This window comes from Haemaphysalis longicornis, unplaced genomic scaffold (genome assembly GCF_048455015.1).
Source record: "Haemaphysalis longicornis isolate Haplotype H1 unplaced genomic scaffold, Haemaphysalis longicornis Haplotype H1 scaffold_6, whole genome shotgun sequence".
Lineage (NCBI taxonomy): Eukaryota > Metazoa > Arthropoda > Arachnida > Ixodida > Ixodidae > Haemaphysalis > Haemaphysalis longicornis.
This window is the reverse complement of record NW_027526407.1, coordinates 98,015,502-98,040,854: the sequence shown is the minus strand read 5'-3', so window position 1 is coordinate 98,040,854 and position 25,353 is coordinate 98,015,502. Positions and strand designations below refer to the sequence as shown.

At 46.5% G+C, this 25,353-nt stretch overlaps 1 protein-coding gene across 4 annotated transcripts; it reads left to right on the top strand.

The window, feature by feature from the left end:
• The first annotated feature begins 1,054 nt into the window (after positions 1-1,054).
• On the top strand, positions 1,055-25,113 carry LOC144141076 (uncharacterized). 4 transcript variants are annotated; one of them, XM_077672592.1, is made up of 6 exons: positions 1,056-1,268; positions 3,344-3,425; positions 6,288-6,339; positions 8,167-8,279; positions 19,319-21,203; positions 24,346-25,113. In XM_077672592.1, the coding sequence occupies exons 2-6, from the start codon at positions 3,410-3,412 to the stop codon at positions 24,674-24,676; spliced, it is 2,397 nt and encodes a 798-aa protein (XP_077528718.1). In that variant the 5' UTR covers positions 1,056-1,268; positions 3,344-3,409; the 3' UTR covers positions 24,677-25,113. The 4 variants fall into 4 exon arrangements, with proteins under 4 accessions (XP_077528721.1, XP_077528718.1, XP_077528719.1 ...); XM_077672593.1 differs by lacking the exon at positions 1,056-1,268 and adding an exon at positions 1,390-1,774; XM_077672594.1 differs by lacking the exon at positions 1,056-1,268 and adding an exon at positions 1,853-1,874.
• The last annotated feature ends 240 nt before the right edge of the window (positions 25,114-25,353 follow it).

Here is a 25,353-nt window from a genome sequence, read left to right as displayed (position 1 = left end):
AATGGTTGCAGGGATGTCACCTTTATAGCTAAACTTTGCACATAATCCAAAAATATAAATATAAGCCTATTCGTTTTTCTATTGCTTTGGTGGCATTTTGTTTCTGTTGGAGCCAGCGACTATAGTACATGATAAATTGGCTATGCATGAAGCTACGACAGTGGCCTGATGAGACTGATATGGAAATTAAACAGTGCTCAAAACAGATCAACAGGAAGTCCAACAAGCTGCCTTTGCCTTCATACAAGAAAATTCCAAGCATCCACCATAATTCTTTTATTTCACTATGTTATCCACATTGAACATGGCACATTTGTATTTTTACTCTCTCTTATCTGCGGATTTGCCGTACACATCTTGGCGTGATACCGGTCGTCCTTCCTTAATAGTTTTTCTAGTGTTGCGCTCCTTCTTTGGAAGTTTATATTGCTGACATAGAACTGCAATTGGGCAACATGTTATGAGGTAATTACCTCATTGTTTTACGCATTGCAAATCTTAGCCTAGTGATGCAGCGCTAATGATCTACTTATTTTTTGCATGTAACCTCCTTTACTAAACTGAGTTTCCGTAAAACTTTTTACACGTAGGTACACAAATAAAGCGGGGTTGGAATGCCAGGCATTTTGCCAGACATTTTATGCCAGGCATTTTGATTTTTCTCTGCAGCTTGTTCCTGCCCATGCCACTTTTAGCTATCATAAGAAACCAGACAGCCCACTCGATCGCCCCTCCCCCACCCATTAACTGGTAAGGTTCTGGCGTTGTCACTTTAGGCCAGTCCCCGGTGTCGATATGCCAGGTGTTGCGAAAGCATAGATCTCTAGCCGCACTGGCATACGTTTCTGGCGTTATCACTTGCAATTGGGGGATGGGTTAGAGAGGGTGACTGACATTGTATAACTCGCTCTCGTAATAATGTACACCCTATGATAAAAAAACCCGCCGCGAAAGCAGTCTTCGCAGACGACAGCGGGCCGAGTGCAAAAATCAGTCACGTGACATGTCAGCTGTGCGTGGCTATCAAAAAGCAATCGTAAAAAAATGTATATACAGTGTAAAAAACGTCTTTTTTAGCGTTTGCCGCTGTTTAAAGTATTATAATTGGAGGAACAATTTGCATTGGCTACGGAGCTGCGGTTACTACTATGGTTTTGTTGTCTTGATATTTTGACCATTTTTGACAGGAGGCCGAAAGGCGCGATTGGCGCGCACGTTGTTTTGATAACGCGTGCGGATCGTGGTCGTTGTCCCGCTTTGAGTGCAAGGTGAGTAGTAAACAGCAGAGTCAACTGACCATGCATGCTTACGATGTTCCATTTTCTTACAATACTTAGATTTGTTCATGTTAACGCGGTCCTCAAAACTTTGTTCGAAATACAAACGCGCATGTTGCCTTGTGCGCTTGCATCGGTCTGGAGTCTCGCCACCGCCACGTTTTGTTATCGCTCTCTCAGCGAAAAACAGCCCCCAATGCGGCATGCTGTCTGGCACGAGCAACTCTGATGACATGACAGCTACTTCTCTTTCGAAGAAACTAAACCAATGAATGTTGCAGCGATGAGGTGTCTCGAAAATGTGGCCACGAAATTTACAGCGCTCCCCACCCTCCTCTTTCCCCCTGGTCGCACTTGAACACTAGCCGTCGCAGCACGAAAACGTCGGAAGAGAGCACCTTTATATCCCTGTGTAACGGAGAAGTTGATTCTGCCACAAAAAAACTGCCAGCAGAAAGTGCCTTCTGAGCTTTTTGTCTGCACACCATACATGCGTAGTGAGTATGGAAAACGGGATGAAGTTCTCGAGAATCTGTCCGGATAATTCGTTGTTACCGTGGTTAGGATGCCTGCTATGTTCATCTGGAAGTTGGCCCGGTAACTATTTTCATCAGTTGCTTCATATTCGAATGTTTACCACGTTGTGTCGCAGTATTGGAAGTGCTTTTGAGCTGTGGCCTCCGTGACATGAGCAGGATTCGGCTCTTTTCGGAACGCCGCTGCACGGACTTTTGTGGCATCTTCGTTGATGTGAGCCTGTAGTCGTGCTTCTTGATGTGTAAGCTTTTTTGTTCGGCATAGTTTGTGCACATGGTTAAAGTCCCGGAAACCCACGACGAAGCTGTCTCGAACGAGTCGTTCTTCCACTTCCGCCGAGGCGTAGTTGCACTTTTTGACAAGTGTACGCAGTGCAGTGTACAACTTGTCTACAGTCTTGCCTTCGCCCTGGATTCGACGGTCGAAGCGGACACTTTCGTGGACCTCGTTAACCCGGTGGATGGAGTGATCGGTGAACTTCTTGACTGCTTCTAGCGAGCTCTAGTTTTCGCTGGACAATGCTAGGGTGTCGAGAACGCGGCGGGCATCTTTGGAGCCCACGGCGTAAAGAAGCATTCTGGCCTGTATCTTTCCCAGCACTTGGTAGAGCCCAGATGCATAGCAATAGTCGTCAAATTGGTAGACCCATTCTTTTCAAGAGCTTGAGTTTGCGGAATCGAACTTTGGTGGTGGTTGAAGCCCTGCTCTGCTGAACCTGGATCCTTTATCTCTTCATCCACCATAGCATTTTGCAGGCTATGCACCTTAGACTGATTGCTAGCAATAACTGATCGATGTGTCGCTCACTTCATCCCACTTCTGACACCAAGTCTCGTCGGTTAATGAGTTGACGAGACGATAAAAGCATGCACACTGATGATCGGGTGCTGGAACTCAACTCCTTTATTAAGCGTAGAGAAATTTCGACACCCTCCCACCGCCCGGTCCCAGATGGTGCGGCAGTGCAGGCGTGGAACACGATAAGTCACGCGTCATACATCTGGTGGCTCCAAGAACTCAAACCACTCAAGCGCAGCGTTGGAAAGGCACCTTTAATGAGCCGTGAATGCGCATCCACCACAGTGGTGACTTCCCAGCCATGTTCTGGGGGGGCCCCCTGTGACGTCGCAGAACTTAGTGCAGTTTGCGGCGGCTGCCCTAAGCCAGCACCAAGAAACATAACTGGGCGATTGTAGTGGGGCCTCTAGTTTCGTTGGATTTTGGGCAGTTGCCACACTGATAAGCATGTAACGTTTCCCTCCTTTGGGTAACCGTTGACATCTATTTGCCGAAAGTTTGAGAGTTCTTTAATATTTCTTCTTTTTTTTTTTTTTTTTCAGTGCAAACTTATCTTTCCTGGCCGTAATAGATCTGAGTCAGTTACCAAGTTCTTTGAAATTTATCAAGACTGTCTTTTGTCTTCATGGCCCTTTTGAAAAAAAAAAAAGAAATCGTCCAGCCTGGCCGGTTGCATGTCTTGTAAGTCATAGTAACCTACCTGACGCAACTTTCCTTGCATTCTTCTTCAGATCGAAATTCCCACCTCACTCAAAGCGATGAACCCCTGATGGTTGTCCACGAGTGATTGAACTGCAATGGAGCCGTCAAAACGTAAGGAGCATGTATCACCTGCCGGCGTGGCTCAGTGGCTAAGGCGTTGTGCTTCTGAGCACGAGGATGCAGGCTCGATTTCCGGCCGCTTTTCTGATGGAGGCGAAAAGCAAAAATGCCCCTGTGTACGAGATTTCAGTGCACGTTTAAGATCCACAGGTGGTCAAAATTAATCCGGAGCCCTCCACTACGGCGCGCCTCACCGCCTGCGTTGCGTCAGTGCCTTAAACCCCACAATCAATCAATCGGTAGCATGTATCGAAGCATTCTCACCACATTATGCCTTCCTGCAGACTGAAGTGCTATCTGCCTATTTACATGGCTGGCTTTCACAGGGCTTAGTTGCATTTAAACAGCTGTGGGAGTCTTGAGGAAAACCTCATGTGTTGCCTCAAGGCAGAACTTTTAAAAAGCCTCCTCATTCTAATCGTTCAAATACAACAAGGAAGTGGTTTTAATAATGCAAAATCATAGCCCTTGAAAGACTTACGGGTCAAGGATTTTTTAAAGCTTCACACCAGGTGAGCAAGGGCGAAAATGGTACTCTTATTGATTTTGGCGTGAACAGCGAAAAGAAGTCATGTTGTAAGCCTGACCAAGTAGAATGGGACTTATGGTGGCCTCCATGGCGGCACGAAGTCTTGGGCAGTAACTAATTACTCGTAATGCATGACCGTCAACTAGTTACTTTTTTATGCTGTAGCTGTAACAGGAAATACCGGTAGAATCACTTTTGTGTTTTTTTTTTTTTTTGCTTTTTAATTTTTAAAGGGCACCACTCGTTAATAGCTGACAAAGTTTGCGCTTTCCACTTATTCAGACTTCCTTCGTTTTGATATCCTCTCCACCTTTTATCTTCCCATAACACGGCTACCCTCATGATTTAGGAGAGGAGGTAGCTAAAATGATTATCTTTCCTGCAGAAAACTGATGTTGGAGGTCGGTGTTAAAGGGGCCCTAAACAGGGTTCCAAAGGTTGAGATTTTACGTGCGCTATTGTTGGAGTACTATACAAAGAAAGTCCTGCCGCAAAAATGGTTTAAAAGCGTTCAGTATTAGCCGAGCTATCGTTCATTAAAAAGGGCCCGCAACACGGACTGGCGCATTGCCTCTTTCACCGCACCTCCAAAGCACTGTGGAAGCGGAGACACCACTGACCCGACGCAAGACGTGGTAGGTGACACCAAGAGAAACAGGGTTGCGTCGAGAAGCGCGCAGCCATTGGCTCCGCTCGGCGGTACGTCACGCTTCTTGTAGCAGACGACGGCCAAGCTCCGCCTATTACATCCGCTACTGCTACCGCTCAGCGGGGTCGGTTGGTGGCCGGCCCAGCCGGCCCGCATCGAACGGCTCCTCGCGCCGGCCGTGGTCGCGTCGGCGGAAACGAGCGTTCAAAGGCAAGATAGGGGGCTTCCAAACTCAACATGCTCGTTTACGATAATAATTGAAGATTGCCACCGACAACTATAGCGGCTCGCTAGCGTTTCGGCATGCGGCGCTGTCGCGGTGATCTCGTCCCACCAAGGTCGGGGAAAAGGCTTGGCATCGCCGCAGTTATCCAGACACTGCTTTGCGAGGCCGCGACGATGACTATCTCCCGCGTAATCTTTCACTGCACTATCGCCCACTTTCACGTATTTGCAAACTGATTTTCAGCAATTGTCCCGCTCTGGCGGGCGGTGACAAGTTTTAGCTGCCGCGGTGTATGCCTATCATGCATACACCGCACAGTGGGCCGCTTGTCTACCGTGCAGGCAGATGCTTGCCGCGGTCGCGCATGTAGCGGGCGTTTGTGCTCGCAGAGATGCTCCGTGTTTTTCAGCGTTATTCATACCTTGTAAACGACGTGCTATATCTACAAACTCGGCTAAGCTCGTGTAACCGATGGCGACGATCTACATTCGTCCGTGCCGTGCCGCCGGTGCATACACCGTGCCACCTGTGCGGGAGCGCCGCGCGACCACGTTTTCTTTTGAGCCAGGTACGCTGATTGGCTACAGCATTTAACGGGGCCCACCAATAGCGCAGCCGTACTGTTGAGAGCTTCGTGCGTCACACGGGTGCATCACAAGCGCTCTGTCGCACGTCAGAGCGGTGCAGTGTGGCGGCAAGGAAGCGGTAGGTGAGCAAGGAAGAAAGAAGGCACCTTTGTTGCGTGTTTGTGCGGCCCCTGCTTTACGCAGAGGTGTAATATTTGGTATACATTGTCGTGAAGGGGTACTCTAGCGATTGCGCGATTAAAATGGCGACCTTCAGAAACCTATTTAGGGCCCCTTTAAAGATAATTTCTTAAAAACCCTTTCTTCGTCTTGAGTGGAGCGGAAATAAGATAAGAAACTAGGAATTGGGCATTTGAAAAGGGGAAACCCCTCGAGTACAAAACTGAGAAATAACTCATCATAAGTTCTAACGAGTTTTGCAACTAAATTCCCCGACACAAAGGGTGTATCAACAAAGTAGTTAGTGCAACAAAGTGAAGCGTACACAAGTATTGTTTGTATTGGCCATTAATCTGCTCCTTTATGGCCATAAATCTGCTTCTTCTATGGTTTTACTATGTGTGATTTTGGCTACTCGCATTAAACAAACTCTATCATTTGGCTTGTGATATTTTACTTGGTGTTATATGAGTTAAAAAAGTAGCGATGTTACTTCTTCACAGTAACTGTAACAAGTTACTTTTAGAAACTCCTTTAACTGTAAGAGTTACTTTTTTGACTCAGGTGGCTGTAACACTGTTACTTTTTACCGGTAACGTGCCCATGACTGGCAGTACAGCACTTATGTGAAACTCTGTTACTTCAGAATTGGAAATGGAAAAGTGGCTTCCTGCAATGCGTATCTTTTCTTTTTGCTCGACAGCGCAATGTAGTGGCCGTAAATGGCCCACGCAAGCTGACGAGCCTTCCACCAGGTAAGGGCTCTGTTCTTCCTTCTTCCCGCTGTTTCTGTGTATCTGGGCCCAGGTCTTGTAAGAAGAAAGTTCAGAAACAGCCAGGGTGCAAAAACCCTGGGTCGTGACTTTTAAACTTTGCTGCGTGTATTGGGCAATTTCCACGAGTGCTTTTGAAGCTACCTTAAGGTTTTGATACGGTAGTGTTAACATTATCAAAAAAATTACGCCCACCTCCCCTCGCGGGAACCTTGGTGTGATGCGACGCTGAGGGGGGTTCAAGCGAAAGTGGAGAGCAACCATCGACCGAAAGGCCGCTGGAGAGCGGCACACCGGTTATATGCGCAGCGCGCCCGAAGGAGAGGAGACCGCAGAGAGAGAGAGTACTGCACATGCGCAGCACCGCATGCAGCGCCGCCCACCGGCAGAGTGAGAGCGCGCTGGGCCGCACACCCGCAGATGTTGCGAGAGAGTGTTCGCTCTCACCTGGGCACGCGCCGGCGCCAATGCGTTTGCCGCGGCTATGACGCAACACAATCCACTTTAATCCAAGTCAAGCCAAGCCAATCGAATCCAATCCAATGCCCCTCGCGAGAGCGTTCGCTATCGGAGAGGAGAGGGGGAGAGTGGAAAGGCTGCGGACAACAATGGATGCACTCAGGAAGGACGGCCGCCGAAGAGATGCTCTCAGCGTCGCATCTAATAAACCAAGATTGTGCGAGGGGAAATTTTGCCTGCTTTCCAAAGTATGGAGTGGTTGCGTGTTTAGAAAGGGGATTTCTGAAATCTCGCCCCCATGCTGCCAGTATAGGAAGGGCAGGAAAACGCTGTTCATGCCATGTTCGCATGATGCAGTTGGCTGGAGTTGACAGCAGTGGTGCAAATACCGTGTGGCAGCAGAAGATTTGCCAAAAAAGTTTTACGGGTTCTGATTGATCATCTGTGGGGTTTAACGCGTCGAAGCTACACGTGGGGGGCAAGGAGCGCCAAAGTGGAGGGTTCTGGGCTAATTTCGACCACCTGGGGATCTTTCACGTGCGCCAAAACCTCAGTACAGAGGTGTTATTGCTTTTTGTGTCCATGTTAAAAGCAGCCACTGGGGCCGGGATCGAATCCACGTAATTGGGCTCAGCAGCCCAATGCCTTAGCACTGAGCCACTGTGGCAGGTTAGGTGATGTGTAGGCCTATCTTTTGCACAGCATCTCTCTGAAGTCATGATATCGCCTCCAGTGTAGACAAAAAATGGCAGCATCTCCACTTTGTGGATGATGGCACGGGTGCGTAGTACGGGGACTCGAAATGACATCCAAGTTACGCCCCGAGTGACATCCTATTTGAGCCGTGAGTCGCACCTTGATTATTTCCATAATGAAACTGCTGCTCACGGCTCAAACCGAATTTCGCTTGATGGTGGTGTGCGCACGGATGGACGCGGACGGACAGTGGGAGGTCCTAAGGTACTCCGCACCATTACAAGTGAGGGAGTAAGCCGGTTGACTCGGGTACTAACTCACGGTCATAGCCCAATGGGTAAGACGACTGACACTAACTTTATCTGGTCTACACACAGGCACAGGCTCGAATCCTGCCGGTGCCTGTCTGATTTTTTGCAATTGTAAATGCTACGCGCACGGATGTGGATGGACATTGTGCGGTCCTAAGGTACTCCGCGCCTAAAAATTGTTGATCTAGTGTATCTTGGAAGAGCTTGGATGTAACTTAACGATAGTTGGTGGTTCTCAGGCTCCTTCCACTTTGAATACAGAGAATGGGCTTTCCTCAGCTTTCCTTGCGTTGATTACAGAGAAGTTTATTGTCATAACTGACCACCGTGTTCTTGTGTGCAGCGCAGATACAGGCCCCTTGGCATCCAAAGCGGGACCGTCTGCGCCACCGTGCCAGGAAAAGCGCAACCCAGCTGTCGTTTCTGGCTCCCTGGAGACAGCCGCAAATTTTGCTGGTGAGTCCTGTTGTGCAATGCACCTGTTTTGCTACTGAGTCTGTTCAAAATCATTCGTATTAAGTCATTATTTCAGTGCCTTTTGCTGTTGCATTGAAGGCATTTCTACTACAAGTAAAGGCATTTGATAATTAGCTTAGAAAATGTGCTTTCAAAATTAGTTTTGTTTGAATTGATGAAAAAAGAATGCGTTTAAGTCGTACATAAGGTGCATTGTCATGTGTTTCTGTTGTCAGGGCACCAGGGGCGATTCGAAAGACGATTGTCAATCATCGGATATGCACTTTGACAGTAATAATCTGGGGAACCGTCCTAAAGATATATATATATATATATATATATATATATATATATATATATATATATATATATATATATATATATATATATATATATGTATGTATGTATGTATGTATGTATGTTTGTAAAGTTAGTTTTGGAGTCCAGGCAGTGGTATTGCCATCGCGAATATTGCTGAAGGTCTCCTTGTCCGAAATCGCACAGGACATGTTTTCATTTCGTTTCTGCATTTTGAAACTCAGATTGGCCGCTCATGTACAGTTGAGCAATTTTGTGCTTGCATTTCGTGGACCCTTCGTCACCCATTACTCATCCTCAAAAAAAAAAATAGCCTGCTGATTGCGATTTCACCGTGCCGGCACATGATTGCTGCTATAAAAGCTTCAACTGGGCCTTGAAAGAAAACACCCAGTTTGTTGCATATCATTAGACAAGGGCAGTACTTTATATACGTGCTGCGTGCTGCCAGCTGTTCGCTGGCCAACTTCCGTTTCATGCGCGGGTGCCTCGAGAGGTCAAGTGTGGGTTCTAAGTATAAATGCCTATACTGACAAAGTTTCCAGTAGGATTGGTTTTCTTTCTTTGCAAAACTGTCAGGTGGTGCTTCAATGCAGGAGGCTATTGGTACTGAAGTCCGGCACCTAACAGCTCATTGGTTAAAGCTAAAGCCCCTCCATCACTGACAAAAGCAGTGTGGAGGGGCTTTAGTGAAAGCTTCCTGGCTACGATTCTAGCATGTTGCGGCTCATTTCAGCAAGAAGGAGGGCTGCGAGAGAGAGCAAGATGGTAAAAAAATCACGAACCCCCTCCGTCCAATGACGACGATGGTTGAACGCAAAGCTTTCTCGTGATGGATTTTTTGGTTGGCCAATCTTACACTGCGAGTATGTGCTGCTCTGGAAGTGCGCACCACTTCCCTAGAATACCCACAGCCTCTCTTGGTTGTGCGCTCCGTAGACATAACGTTTGGGTTTGGGCTGTACAGTGTGAATCCGCCTCTTTCACAACACGACTGCGCATGCGCGTGGCCCTGGTGGAGGTCAGAAACAGGGTGGCAGGGGTCGGCGAGTCTGCTCTGCGGTGATCCGGCTGCTGTAGTGCTAGAGTATACAGTCGAATCCCGCTACAACGAAATTGACGGGACGTGCGAAAAAATTTCGTTGAAGCGAAAATTCGTTGAGGCGAAATCTGCCCCAACACACCACGGAAAGGCCAGAAAAATAGCCCCGTGCGTTTCCGCAACATTGGCAGCATAATACAATGTTTAGAAAAAGGAGTGACGCGCAATAACTCATGTTTATTCGGATAACAAACATACCAATGGTTATTTGTTTTTTCACCACCCAAAGAACGCGTTACGGAGGGGGGTGAAGATATGCAGACGCAAAACGTATCGCTGTACAACAAGGCGTGTCCACCGAGCTGATTACTTGCAGATAGCTGCTAGGCCGTGGGAAGCCCCCCTCTCGCTTGTGGCAGGAGCCCTGCCGTTATCTTATCCTCTGACAGGGCACGGCAGCTACTGACCTTGGCAGGCAAGACGCGCGCGCTTGCATTTAACAGGACCGCGCGCTCGCGACTAAGATAGGATGACTAGGCTTCAAGACCAAACGCGCAAACATGATTTTCGCTCTTGGCTATGAAGAATGGTAGAAGGGAAACGGCAAGGACAGCTGCTCACAACGCATTCATGACGGCACCGCGCCAGCAGCGGAGCACATTCATGCAATTTCAACTGGATACGGATTGGCTGTAGCTCTGGGGCTCCGCCTTGGCGAAGCGGGCCTACCTGTGCCTCGTGTAAAGACGGCCAGCCACATCGTTATCACCATCAAGCAATGGCGTGCGCCTATGAGTTATTTTTTGTTTTGTTTTGGGTGCGGTGTGGTCGCAACGCGCATTTTCGGTGAAACTAAGCGTCCTGAATGTATAAAAAGTTACAGATAGCTGGCGCTATGCTTATTTTATTGTCAAATAATTGTTCAAACCCAGCCCAGATCATCGAAAATTTCGTTGAAGCGAAAGCAAGCCTGACAAATGGTTCGTTGTGGCGAGGACTTTGTTGCATTGACTTCTATGGCTAGCTGACGGGGAATTGGAAATATTTCGTTGAAGCGGAAATTTCGTTGAAGCGGCGTTCGTTGTAGCGGGGTTCGACTGTACTATAATATTCTAGGCACTATACTTCTGCTGTCTGCTGCTGTAACTAAAGCCGTGTAGTGAAAGCATGCGAGCGTGTTCAGCTCCCATTGAGAAAACGGAATGCAGTACGCTTGACGAATGCAACTGTCAGTCAGACCATAACGCGAAGGACGAAATATTTGTTTCTGTCGACACGCGTGTAACCCGAAACGAAAGTAAAAAAATTGGGAGCTGTCCATCATGGCACCATGCATGAACCTCCCGTTCTGCGTCCAGTCTCAGTGACACCAGGCCTTCACAATACTGCGGACAACAATCGAAGCGTACACCAAATCCCGAGATTGCCTTGTCATAAAATAGGCCGACAACGATACGAACACACCGACCGACCGAAAGACGGCATAGTATGACAGGCTTGCCGATCGAAGGTGACCTGTCGGTGCCAACGATATTCGTGCAGCGATTAATGTGCCTGTATTTTGTTAGTTTGTTAGTTTGTAGAGCATAACAAAATTTCGTAAGGTCAACAAAGCAACAGTAACTTCACACTACATGTGCGATACCGTACGTATTTCGTCTACCGATGCTTTGCTTAAGTAAAACTGCATATGCGTGCATGACTGGCACGCCTCTAGAAAAGACGTGCTAAGTCTAGAGGAGGAGTTAGTCGAGCTAATTTAGGAAACGGGTAATAAAAATTAATCCAAGTTGGTATCGTAAAACGTGAAACTTGAGAATGAGAGGCGCGTGATTTTGAAGAGTGGACAAGCGACCTGCTGGCTAGCAAGCTAGGATTTGCGATCGTATCCCTGGCCTAAGCAATGCAGTCTCTGGGTATCAGCTATGCGTGGGGACTCAAGGGAAGCTTAGTGCACAAGCGCTATTTAAAGAATGATCAGCTTGGGTGCCAGCAATATTCTAAACAAACTTTTTTGGAGAGGTGCAACAAAACATAAGGAACTAAGCCTCACCTTTGTGTACGTGGCAGTTGGTCACGGTGCATTGCACCATTGTGGCCAAGCAGTTATGAGCGTTAAGAATGCCGCACCGGTTGGATGTGGAAGTGCAAATTCTGCAGGTTTTTTTTCTTCTTAGACCTGTTTTGTGCTTGAACTTGCCCTGCTCGTTGCGCCACTGTGTACCATGATAAGGTGCTGACCACGATCAACTTAGTGCTAACCGGTCCACGCTCCCTCGATATTGTTGCGTGAAGAAATTTTTGACAGCTGTACACATATATGATTTTTGTGTGGATTACCCACTAACACGCTGGTGTCCTTCCAAGCGTCGTTATGAACAGGTTGCTCGTACCGTTTATCTTGTGCGAAATCCCGAGTTTGTGTCCGTTTTGAGAAATTCCGTAGAACAGTGGTTCTCAGCCATGACTGCCCCGGGGACCCCTTTTGGGCTTGCGATAGTGATGGGGGACCCCACGATGGAGCGTATGTTGATCTGTGCCATAATGTCAAACAATTTGTACTTGAATCTGTAAGTCTTCTAGACACCTATATGCTGCCTTTTGTGGGTTTCTTTTCTTTGTCTTTCATAGCTGGCGTGTTGGACAAAATGCAGATGTCAAAATATGTGCCACGCGGAGAAGCTAAATGTACATTTAATCCGGCGGATCCACCTTTTTGCTTTGCAAGCAAATGCTGGCAAAATTGAGAGAGAAATGGCGGGTGAAACGTTTGGCGGGAAGCTTCGCGGACCCCTGAAATGCTATCGCGGACCCCCTGGGGTCCGCGGAGCCCCATTTGAGAACCACTGCCGTAGAACATGACCAGCACTAGAGTAGAGGCTACACGGCGATGCTACTGCTTTCCGCATCCATTTCATTCCAGCTGAGGGGTATTTGCTCATTGCAGCCACTGGAATCGGGTGCCAACAGCAATTTTGCCTCGGAATGAGCCGTCGGCGCTTTTGTTGCGAAACCGAAACTGATGGCGCAGAAAAATCTGAAGTACATGTAACAACTGCCAAGTCTCAAGTTAAGCCAAGTTGGAAAATCACAGCTCTCCGTCACACAATCAACTCCATGATGGTTGAATGATCGCAGCACCAGTGTCCCCTCTAGTGTTTAGTATGGAACTCTGTGGTCTCAGGCAGCTGGGGTGTTATAAGTTTTTTCTATATTTGACAAACTGTGCCACCAAGCTCATTTTTATTAAGGGCATGCTTCTGAAATGCTTACCAATGAAATACATGGTCTGAAATTTTTTTACTGCTGGCAGATTTTTTTATACACACCTTCTTTATTTTTTTAATGTCTAGGCAGAAATTTTGCTTTTGATGACTATTTTCACGACCATTACTCACGAAAGCATTTTAAAGGCATGTTGTTGGAAAGGGCATTTAGACTACATTTTATATATCTCTAGTAGTACGTGCCTAACCAAAACTTTTATCACAAAAATGTTTTCTTAGACCCCTAAGAATAAGTCAATTTTCCTATGGTAACGAAAAAGTCAAAAAGGCCATGGAGTGTGGGCTAACGTACGGGATAGCAGAGGACCCCGGCTAGCAGCTTCGCTAGAGAATGCTACGCGTCGTACACTAGCCCCTGTGGAATCCGATGACTCACGCACGGGTTTGGGTACTCACGTGCAGTGGACAGACTCTGGCAATCCAAAGTAAGGCTTTATTGCCTGGCAGATACAAGGCACATACCACACAACACGACTACCACTTGCGGGGAGACAGTGGCTCCGTTCGCTCGCTCAAGCAGCAGGGCTCAGACTTTGATATCCATCATCACGGCCGCGGGAGCAGGGGAGGCATCCCGTGCGACTGATCACAGGGCAGAATCTCTGAGCAGAGTCCCCGCGGAACATTCGCGCATCCCGCAGGTTGGCTTGGGGGGCGGAGGAGGTCTTCCTCAGCGGTCGGGGAGAGGGTGACGTGAGAGAAGGCGACAAACTGGTTCTCCTTCCCCGACGCCCTCCACACACATTCACGGCGAGCCGAGTCGGCGCTTCGCGTGGGGTAGCGAGAAGGTCGCGACGCGCCGGCTGCCCAAAACAGTGGCTCCCTGCTCGCCAAAACCTGTACGGCCGAGGCATAAAGACACGAGGATCCCCACAGGAGACAGAATACAACCATGTATAATTTGAAAGAACAAGCCTTTAGTATTCCACGCAGCTCCATTCCAGTTCTGAAAACCATTCTTAACAGCATAGGCGTGCGCAGGGTTCTCGATTAGGGGGAGCTAGGTCTTAACTGAGCGCCCCCCCCCCCCCCCCCCCTTCTGGAACTCCAACCTCCTCCCACTGAAGGCCTAACGGTCAGAACGCAGTGGAAAGGCGAGGAATTGTTGTATAAAATTTTTATTTAAATGAAATGGAATTGCAACACCTACAAAATATTTCTGTGCAGAAGTTTTTACTTTCATGTGTAACATCGGCAAAGGGAGCAGGTCCCATGGCGGATGCGGCATCAATTTCACAACGCGCTGCCGGAAGAACTTCCATTCTCCCTAAAGCACAGAAACATATGACATGTGCACATCTATCTTTTGTAAACTGCAACGTGGTTCTCGTGCGTACCGCTCAAACGCTAGCTTTTGAAATTCGTAAGAATTTAGGAAGGTAATATTGCCTGTTCTGAAACTCTTTTTACGCGGCTATTTTGCTCAGTACTAGGCACATCATTTGCGAGGAAAAGTAGAAGGAGGACAAGCTCTGCAGTAGCTGCAAATATGAAAATTAAGTGGTAATGTGTTTCTCACAGCAAGGCTGCTTTTGGTACCCGCACTTCCGCGGCTGAAAGTAAACAGCCTTTGGAAGGCAACATGAGGCTTCATCGGCTGCCATGATCGTGAAAACACACGCGTGGTCGTAACCCTACGAGACAGGTTCGATTGAGTTAAGGCATGGGGAAAATTTGGCGCCCCCCTCCAGATTATTAGGGGGGGCGGCGGCCCCCCCCTGCCCCCCCTGTGCGCACGCCTATGCTTAACAGCACAAAAATGCAAGGAATGTTAAAAAAAAAACATGTATTTCGCCTTGTACGACGTCAGCTGGGACACAACAGTCAACAGTTAAGGGTTTGTTAACTGCACGTAAGCATTGAAGTGATATAATGAAATAGAACTAGGGGCACGACCACGGCTGCACGGACATGCGTTTTGATGCTGGCTTTGGTTGGCAGGCACAACTCTTATACTTGCGTCACACGGTGAACTTAATGCCATTCAAAGTGAATGACGTTAGCTGTTAATGACATTTGGCTGGGCCGTGCACATCTACAGTGCAAAATGAATATCATTTGGTGATGTAGAAGTGATGGCTAGAAAAATCGCGGAATCGTGACATCATAACCCTATCGCCTGTATAGTCTTTTTATACCCTTTAATGCTTTAAAAACAACCCAAATCACTGCTTCATAGGAAACAAAATTGTACCACTGCTTTCAGTGACACAAGTAGACGTCACAACTGAGACAAATCATCAATGGGTCTGTACTGGGGCAACAGCGGCATGGCAAAGCTTTAACTCTTTCGCTACCGCAGAAAATTGACCAATTTTTAGGGGTCCAAGAAAACATTGTTTTTTCCTGCTAAAAAATTATTTAGGCACTAATTGCAGGAGCAAAAAATGCAGATTATTTAACGGCCTTTCCAATAACACCAGTTTTCTAAAGGTTTTTATATATCATAGTTGTGAAAAAAAAATATCAAAATCAAAAGCTTTGTCAAGTTGTCGGAAAAAATGATAAAAAAGGAGTTGTGTATATCAAACCACCGGTAGTAGAAAAAAATTAGAATATACATTTTGTAGGAAACCATTTCAAAAACAAACCCTAAAAAAAATGTCGACTTGCGCGAAACAGTTTTTCAGATATAAAAAAAGAATGTTAGCAGGCATGGTGCTCGTGTCATGCGGTGAAGCCCAACCTCTAATTCAAAATGTGCAATTTCGGGTGGTTCCCTGGAATAAATCTGGCGGTTTGACGTTATCAGAGGCACCAATTTGCCCCCATATAACGTAAAAACATCTTGTCAATGGCTGACTTTGCATTTACAGCGAGCACAATATTTGGGACAAGCACGCGATGCGGAAAAAAACATGCATGAAGTTGAAAACGGAACGCCGTGGCTGATGCTTGTTGTCGTTCACGGTCAGTTATCTCTCAAAACATAAAGCTGAGCTTTATCATCATCTTCTTACTCGCAATTGTAGCCTTGCTCGCAAAAATTAGGTACGATGAGCTAGAATCGTGCCCTGCAATCTTTGGCCGAGTAGCAGGAGCGCGATGAAAAAGAACAGCACAACGAGCCTCCCCTATTGCAGCGCCACCTAACATTTTTCAAATGAAACAGTACAAAAACTTATCAGAGACTCCGTCCGAATAGACAGTTCAACTAAGCAGCAACATTAGACACCCGGATATATCCTCGCATGGAAACGAAACTGGAAGGCGAACAGCTGGCAGTGTAAGGCCGGTTTGAAGCGCTGTCCTCGGCGGAACAGATATCTGGCGACTGGGTGTGACCTTTTGACTTGCATCTGAAGTTCTTATCGCAGAAATCGGGTTAGGGTGGGGGGAAATCAGGAGCGGCGTGCTTTGTTCGAGGATCAGTCGCGGACGCTTCAGGCGCCATGGCAGGTAGCCTTGAAGTTGGGTAACTGCGTAGTAGCGCTAAATATGAATTTCGCGATGCAGAAACGAAACCGAAACTGTTGTAAACTGTTTGCTAATGGTCCTGGGGTGAGTAGAACTACCACAGTACATAGAACAACTTGCGCAAAGGCAATAAAACTGCCTAAAATCATAAAGTAGCTTTGCATCCAGGCACTGCTTGACATTTTCAGCCGATTTCTGGGATTAGTATTGTCAGAGCGCAAACCTGACGATTGAAAATCGTTTGCTAGTTCCCCATTCACGCCCTGATAGCAAAAAACAAGCGCTGGTGCAGAGTAATTACGAGTTGCACGCATTCTTCGTTGGTAGCCGTGACGCGCGATGACCACGCCCCTTTTCCACACCCAGGTGATTCAAAAGCGTGTCAAAAATCCCGTTTCCGTTGCAAAAATGAAAAAAAAAAACTGATTTTGAAAGGCCATTTTCTGATCTAACTCCGAACAGCTTTACTTGTTCGAGAAACAACTGGAACGCTATGAAAAGGCGCTCGCAAAAGTATCGATCAAATTGATCGATTTTGATAGGCGCGGTAGCGAAAGAGTTAAGTAGGTGTTGTTTGCCTTGCCCTTTTTTGTAAAACAATGTTTTGGAAAGAATATTGATTTGGTGATACAATTGAACCTCGATATAACGAACCTCGATTTAACGAAATTCGCGATATAACGAATTTTTTCAAGTTTTCTATCAAAATTTTGCTAAATCCATGTATTTGTATCTCAATTTTACGAAGTAATTTTGTGCGGTGCTTTCGATTTAACGACGTCACGGCGAGAAAGGACGAATGAAATTCCGGTCGAGGCACATTTTATTTCGCCTCTGAGAGCCTACATTGAAAACTAAGTATTCACATTATCTCTTAAAAGGCTAAAATGAAAGAAAAGCGGTGTATTATGCGGTTGACAACAATTAAAAGCGATGAAAGAAGCTGCTCAAAAACCGCTAGCGGTCATGGACGGTTGAATAGTGCGGCCACCATTTTGACGTCTCCATCGTTGCCTATGCCAGCGCCCTCTATGCTTAGGCTGCCGAAGCCTACTTTAAGTGTTTTTTTCTATGCGTCTTTGCTCACGGTGCTGCTGCTCTAGGTTGTGCTCGCTGATAACCACATTAATATTTTGTTCGTCCATCATTAGATGAGTCTTATCAGCAGCGTGAGCACTCGAAGGGAAAGAAAAGTGTTCCGAACGAGAGCCTGAGGAAGTGTCGTTGAAACCGAAGGCCACTGAAGTGATGGATGCCATCGACGTTCTGCAGAGGCACGCAGGCGCACGCGAATGTTTAAGAGCAAGCCTTGTTAGCGCTGTCAGCATACGAGCGTCACGTAAAGCCCACCCTGGTCAAGAAACGCCAAGCACTACGGACTTCTTCACTACGGCTTGAACATCAAGTGCTGGTGGCAATCAATTGCTCTCCGAACGTGGTCAAAATGTGTTCATTAGACAGCTGTGATGCGGAGAAATCGGTTTCTTTAGGGCTCAGCAGGCATAAAAGTAATTGCTTAATCAAATTTGGCCAGAAGATATTTAATGTAAGCTTTCCGCTTTACCTGGAGCACGTATGCGCTGCTCCACAAAGTGAAGCAGTCCGTGTGTACTCCGCTCAACTCTCAATCATGGCTTTATCTCGGGTGTCATGGTTGCATCACGCACCCGTACTGAGGAGCCTTTGTGCATGAAAAAAGTATTTCGAAAGCTTTATAGCACCCTTCCGCTGTTGGCCCGCTGCACCCCTCAACGTTTAAGCCTACTACTGAACGGATGAAAAGAGGCGTAACTTCGAACCAGCACCTCGCCGGGGTGAAGTTCACGGGGCATGGATGCGGGCTAAATTGACTAACAGCAGCGTTTAGTAGTGACCGAAATGAAAAAAAGAAAAAGTGAAAACCTAGTCTGCTATCATATCGTTGCGGAAAAAGCACCGGTTTTACGATGACACGAACTACTGTCGGCTATCCGAATTCCCTTACCTAAGTGTTCAAGCTCTTAATTCACACAATTTTCGCGGCCAGTTTTAGTACAAATTTCGCTTTAAGTGGAGAGGTTGTTTCTGAGCAGTTGTTTCTGAGCGATGGGCAAAGTTTTGAAACCTTAATAACTGGTTAAATGAACTGTAAAATCGAAACCTCGATTTTACGAAATTCTCGATTTAACAAAATTTTCACCCGCAAGTACGACTTCGTTATATCGAGGTTTAACTGTAATACGATCTGAAGTGCTCTTCGGTTTGTTCTCATACTTCCGTGTTCAGTGACTGGCCGCTGCTGTTGAGGCTATGGAGTCATTTCAGAAGCTGACGCAAATGTGTTCCTGAACTAATTTGATCGTCAAATGCAACTTGTCGTGAATGTCATTCAGTGTTCACGTGTAACACTGAACAAGTGGTAATTACAGCTTTTATCATTCACTGTCGGTGTCATTAGATTTTCCGTGTGCCGGGTATTGCACACAACAAAATAATTCCATGTAGAGGCACCACTGTAGTTGCACAGATGTTTTTTTTTTATGCTGGATTTTGTTGCCAGACGCTACTCTTACAAACAAGAAATTAACCCAGTGTCTATTTCAATTAAAACAATGCTGCAATGCTCATTTCGGTGCTTGTGGCTTGCTTCATGTATGCTGAGTGTTTCTTTTTACGTAACAGCTTTGACTTGTCTGGACGTGCCTGCAGTTTAAGTAGTTTGGAGAGGCCTTGCTTGTATATACATCACAATAAAGCGTTTTTCCAACTTTTTGCCAGTCACCTAAATTGAGTGACAGGCGGGCGACCAAGATTGTCACGTTTAAGTAGCCCAAGAAAGATTATTGTCATTAAAAGCTCAATGGTGCAGTGTCCCATCTGCCTAACGTCCTTGCTGGTTGTATCGCTCAGTGAATGTTTTAATAATTATGTTCATTTGAAGATTGCAAGAGGTTCATGTGCAGTCGAAACCGAAAGCTATCTTTCATTCTCTGCAGGCCAGAAGACAAAAGGTGCAGATCACATGCGGAGCAAGTTGTCGAACGGTCAAGCAAAGCGAGGAGCAGCAGCTAGCATTCCCCCGGCTGATTTGGAGAATGCGAAAGGTGCTTTCACTGGTGCTGCTATCGACTATCGCTTGCCCTGCACAGCATCCAAGAACACGACTTGCCAGATTGTGTGGCAGCTACCGACATGGAACGAGTTCCTCTGCAAGGCACACCTGGAATTGCGAGAGATGCCCGGAACGCGCAGCCAGCTGTCTCTGTCCGAGTGCCTCGGGACAGCCACGTTCGAAGCCACAGAAGAGGAGCTGCACCAAACAGCTACGCTCGTGTATTGGCTTCTCAGGACACATCACTGCGTGGTAGCTGTTCACATGCCTGGAACCCTCTCGGACCCAGTGAACTCACCTCTGTTGTCCAGTGCACTTCGGGACAACTCGTCTGTCAAGTGTCTGACCTTTGGGGAGCTTTACTTCCAATTTCCCAAGAACCTTTGCAAGGTCATTCCTACTTTGGCACAATTAGAAACATTCGAGTTTGTGGGGCTAATCTGCTGGCCTCAGGCTGCTCGCCTCAAAGCCACACTGGCGCTGCTACTTGAAACGACGGAATCACTGACTTGCCTCCGAATTCCGGAAGTGGACTGGAGAGATGGCAGGGGTGTGCGCAAATTCCTTGCCGCACTTGAAGCCAATTACACTTTGGAGGAGCTTTCAGTGCACACTTCCCTTATTGAGGATGTGCCCCGTGCTTTGAAAGAGAAGTTTAGAGACTTTGTGAAGAATAACTTAACCCTAACTACACTCACGGTTCACAGTTCCCACATCCAAGATAAGAACACCTTGTATTGGTTTCTTTCTTGTATAGAAGGGAATAAGACGTTGTCAAAGGTCAACTTCGTAGGATTCCAAACGGGACGTCTTGGGGCCAACATCTTGCCGGTTGTCTTGAAAGAAAACAGATCTCTCCTCAGCTTTAACTTGATTGAAGCCAATCTTCGCTGCAGCATGGACCGTAATCGGTATGATTCCTGGTTTGATGTTTTCGCCCATACTGAAACCCTAGAAGAGCTCACACTGCCCGTGGATATATGGGCGAAGGAGCAGTGGCAGCTGTTCTTCAATGCCCTGGCACAGAACAGGAACCTCAATGATGTCACCATCGAAGTAAATGAATTCAGCAGCATGGATACCTCTGGACTCAGTGCCGCTCTCAAAGTGAGTGGTGCTGCCAGCAAGGTTCTTATCAAACACCCTCATATGTATGGGCCACTGTACTCTCCCATTACATTCACAAGCAAAGGACTTTCTGAGCTGTGCATAGGACCGGGCGAGGAGTCATTCCGAGAACGCCTGTCGAGGATCGTGTGCCAGCTGCCCTCATACACTAATATCACGTCGATAGACTTGGAAATCGACGGGTTCCGCTGGCGCAACACACAGTTCTCGGCCTTCAGCCAGTACATTGAGTCAACGACAACACTCAGAAAGTTACGTGTGACTTCGTGGGCACGAGATCCCATGACCATGAAGTTCTGGATGATCTTTGTCTGCTCGCTGGGCAAAAACGTAAGTGTGAGAGAACTTTCTGCAGAGATGTGTCGTGATGAAGAAGTTGCGAAGGCCCTGGCGGACGTGATCAAGGCCAGCCAGAACATCTGCAGAGTCCACTTAGGCTCCGATTCGCGTAGTATGTTGGCCGCTTTCATTCAACGCTTGTCTCTCACCATCACAGACAACTACACACTCACCCGCGTGACAGTGGAAGACATTCAGAGGATCCTAGAAGAAGCCTGGTTTGCCATCAGGTCTGTGGCTGCACGCAACTCCAGTCTGGTGACACGTGCTGCCCAGTACGTGTCCGGTGCAGCATGCGACAGGTTTGTGTTTTCTGTCGGTATAACTTGCATTGATAGCAAGAGGGTGTTGATCTTATAAGTGTAAACACTCAGCTTGCCCAACTCTGCGACCTTATCTTGTTTGGCAGAAGAATTGGACTTTACATGTGTGTGTTCATGCTGCAAAAGTGAAGGCCCGAATATTACAAAAATTTCGATAACTCGAAGTTGTAAAAACCGCTTAAAATTTTGAGATCAGCGGAGTTTCGAGGTTAACCGAAATGTGGAAAATTTCTGGCAGGGTCACTGAAATGATTTAATGCCGGTAATAAAAGGTCTACTGAAAAAGGGGGCTTTCATAATAAAGGCAAAAATGTTCACAGGAAAAACGAATTTTAATTATTGTGAAAGAAACCACTGCGTGATGCTCGCCTGTTCTGTGTTTGCATCTGGTCACAGAAAAGCGTTCTTGAGCTGCTCAATGCATCACATCCATTCTTGGTCACCACTGCTATATTCTTTGTTGCGAAGCAGGCGCAGCATCTACATTGTTTCTGTCAGGAACTTCCCAAAACTCTTTGTCCTCAAAATCAGCTGCATCGTCCATAGCTCTCTCAAAGATGTATACCGTACGTGTCGGACAGAATTCTCGTCATGCGAATATCAGCTTCGTACAGCTTATATTTGCCGTTCACAGCCGTGTTTGGCGTGTACGGGGAGCTAAAACGGAGACCTTATCAGCTGTTTGTAGCAGACTTTGCCTTGTGTCCTCTCTGCCAACATTTCGAGATATCCTCGGTCTGCCGAAAAAGAAAAGCTTCTTGAGATGGGGGGGGGGGCAAATACATGGCGCCTAGGGGGTGCAGTATGGGAAAACAAGTATCGACTTAACTGATCATTCAAGATATTTGTGTTCGAGTTGTCGAAGCATTATTGTACTGTCACGACTTCATATGCCAGTAAGGTAGAGGAGAGGGCTCAACTGTTGCCGAGGCACAAGTAAGGTTACCCCATCAAAACATTTAGTAGAGGAAGTATGGATGTCCAAAAGAGTGCAGCCAGTCAATTGCAGAGAAGAGCTGTACAGATTTCTCGAGTAGGTTCTTATAAAGTGCGAGTGCATTACTAGATCAAAATGAGGGGTCACAAGTTTTCACAGTGACACCTCTGAAGTAAAATGGTTACAAGAGACACTCAAAGAACCTGAGAGACATGTCTCGTGCAAGCAAAGCTGCTCGTACCAAAAATTTAAAAAACCCTGATAGGTCAGACTAGGCCACTTTGTTATGCATTAGCATCAAAGCGTGCTTAAAGGCTAACTGCACTCCAATTTCACCTCTGGTAAATGTATTTTGATAGAACAGTGCATAACATAAACCTGCTGCGACAAGATTGGTAGCCCCGTGAAGTGTGCTGTTAATTAGCCATAAGCACCTAAAATACCTTTGTTGCAGACGGAGCTTCACTTGCTGGCTGATCGCACCAACGGTCAGAAAGCGAAGTGACATTGTGGCCAGAATTTAAAGTCATTTGATCGACTGTAGGTTGTATAAGCCTCTCTTTAAACTTCTGGAGGTTTAGTAAATGCACTTTACAAGCCTTCCTGTTGCTCGCAATGCTGTTCCAAAGTTCTCTGAGGTGTTGGTCAGCCTCGACTGCCTACCCTTCCTGGCCTGCAATATCATCTTCCTCTGGTTTATATCCCCTAAAACACTATTCACATGCGTGATGATCACATCATCTGTAAACTCCTTGGAGAACATGAGGTTGACATCTCCAGACATGCTCTTCAATATGTTCTTGAACCTGTGGGGTCTCTTGGATGCATGCCGAAGCTTCATCTTCAGGGCAGTTTTCTGTAAGGTCTTCCGTATAAGGCCCTTGGGCATTATGTCTCTTCAGAATAGTGAAGTATTTATTCTAGGGAGCCAAAGAAGTTGCCTTTAGCAGCAGTGTCTCTTGTAACCTTGTCTCTTGTATGTGGCATTGCTGGCATGGAAAACAGGAAAGGCCACCAAACCATTTTCAAATGTCTTATAACGACGTGTATTTTGCAAGTGTCGCTTGTAATGAGGTTTTACTGTAGTGCGGAACACCCACTTTACGGGAAGATAACATTTTAAGAAGATAACGGGAAGATAACATTTTGGGAGGTGCGATGTGTCTTTGAGCAGAACTTAGTTTCAAAAGGCCATTTGAATTGGAAGATGTGCGATATGCTTAAAAAGGCTGTGGTATCATGAAGTCATTCATCCATCTAGTGCTTTGCTTTAAGTGCCCTGAAGGAATAAGATGCGATATATTTTCAATCCCTTGAACAGTGACCGGCAGCTTTGACCAGCACGTTTGGTGCCCCATGGAGAACTCTTCCTCGATGTTTCACATCCAAGGCTGGTGCCATCGTTGTGTGATGTGCAGTTTTGTTTCAGTAGCTTTTACTTGTTGAGTTTACGGGAAATGCCCAAGGTGGAACAAATTGTTGCAGAGGAAATTTGACATCCACGTGTAATGCAGCCACACAGCTATAAAGAAATGCTGTACAGCTTTTTCAGAAAATTTGCAGTTGAATCCTGGCCCAGGATGAATTTTTCTTCAACTGCGAAGTTTCTGAAAAGCTGTGGCTTTCTTCGGCTGTATTTCAGGCAGAAGTAAAATTTGTCACTGTAGTGGCCTTTTAAATCAAGCCACTTTAGTTATAGAAAAATGTAACGAACTGCTATTTGCTTTGCAGATTTAGCAAACGAGTTTTTGTCTTTTTAAGAAGGGGCACATATGTCAAGGCTTTGTACAATCACAAGTACAGTTAGTACCTAGGACGAGCTAAGTCTCAAAACCGTTACCATTGATTTCAATGCACAGAATGCTGTAGCAAGCAATTGTTACGAGGGAAAGGTCAGTCGATAGCTAATGAATCAACTTGGCGAGGAACCTTTTCTCATTTTGTATGACAGTGTCACAGCCATTCCGCTTGTGACGTGTCACTCGTAGCGTGTGTTGAATTGCTTTTACTGGTATTTAGTGTGAATGGGGCTTCTAGCCAGTGTGTAGGCTGAGTTTGCCTGTGGTATTTGAAAAGTGTGAAACTGTGGCAAGTCTACATATATTTGTTTTTTGATGGAGTGAAGTGCTTTGCTTGCAAAGTCAGTGTTTATTGTTTGTTTTCATTTCTCCAATCTTGTGGCAGGTACCGTGCACAAGCACTGGAAAGGGTCTCCCTGTCTCCCTCGCTAATGGAAGAGGTTGCAGAAGTAACATTCATCAGCAGCTCCGAGATCGTCTCCCGGGTTCGAGAAGGGCTCAAGTGCTTTGAAGAGTTGCACGATTTTATGCGTCTCTGCGGAGTCGTGGAGGAAACGGTCACGTGCCACCCGCGCAAAGATGGGCGCACTCAGTTGGACCAACTCAATGCGGACTGTTGGAGGCACATCAGGCGCTACCTCTTGGTTGAGGACATCAAGATGCCCACTCAGTCTGCCAACACTGGATTCTGCAGTAGCGTCCAGTGCAGCCGCTGACTGTTCAGATACACCTTTTGTGGTAGTAGGAAGTTTTCTGTGGTAGTAGGAAGTGTTAATGCCTTCTGGACATAGGCAAGAAGTGAGGGATTGAACAGCCTGTGGCGTAAGACGTTGACACCTTTTCCACCCCATCCAGGACTTGAACCGTAGGTGTTGAACCGTAGGTGTGCTGTGCATCCAGACCCCCACTGCCCTAAGTTGATTACTCGAAGAGACATTAAAATGCTTCGGTGTTTTCAACCTCATCTGTTGCATGTGTGAGACATTGTTGGACCATAGTGTGGTTGCTTTGAGCCAGAGTGTTTGCACGCTATAGGCAGAAAACACCCTGTGTGGCTACATGTCAGTCTGTTCAGTGGTCAAAGTTTTTGTAATGTAATGGAGGAGGGCACAATATTTTTGGTCAGTTTCAATAAATCTTGTTTTCTGGAAGATGGGATTGTATTGCTTTGTCGGTATAATCAAGCTGCAGAAGACAGTCTGTGGCTACCTGTATCCTTCCATTTTGCATACAACCTCGACCCTCGTATATTTCGTGTAGATTTCACTTAAATCATCTGTGCATATCATGTGATAGGCATGTAATTTCAGGGTAATGAGTGCGTTTTTCCCAAAACGTTTGCTATTGAAAAAATTGTTTTTGATACATTTTTATGTGTTCAGTTCGTTTTATA

Coding starts and splice junctions, on each gene's coding strand:
- LOC144141076 (XM_077672592.1), top strand. Junction 6,340..8,166: donor GCTGACGAGCCTTCCACCAG/GTAAGGGCTCTG, acceptor TCTTGTGTGCAG/CGCAGATACAGGCCCCTTGG. Junction 21,204..24,345: donor TCCGGTGCAGCATGCGACAG/GTTTGTGTTTTC, acceptor ATCTTGTGGCAG/GTACCGTGCACAAGCACTGG.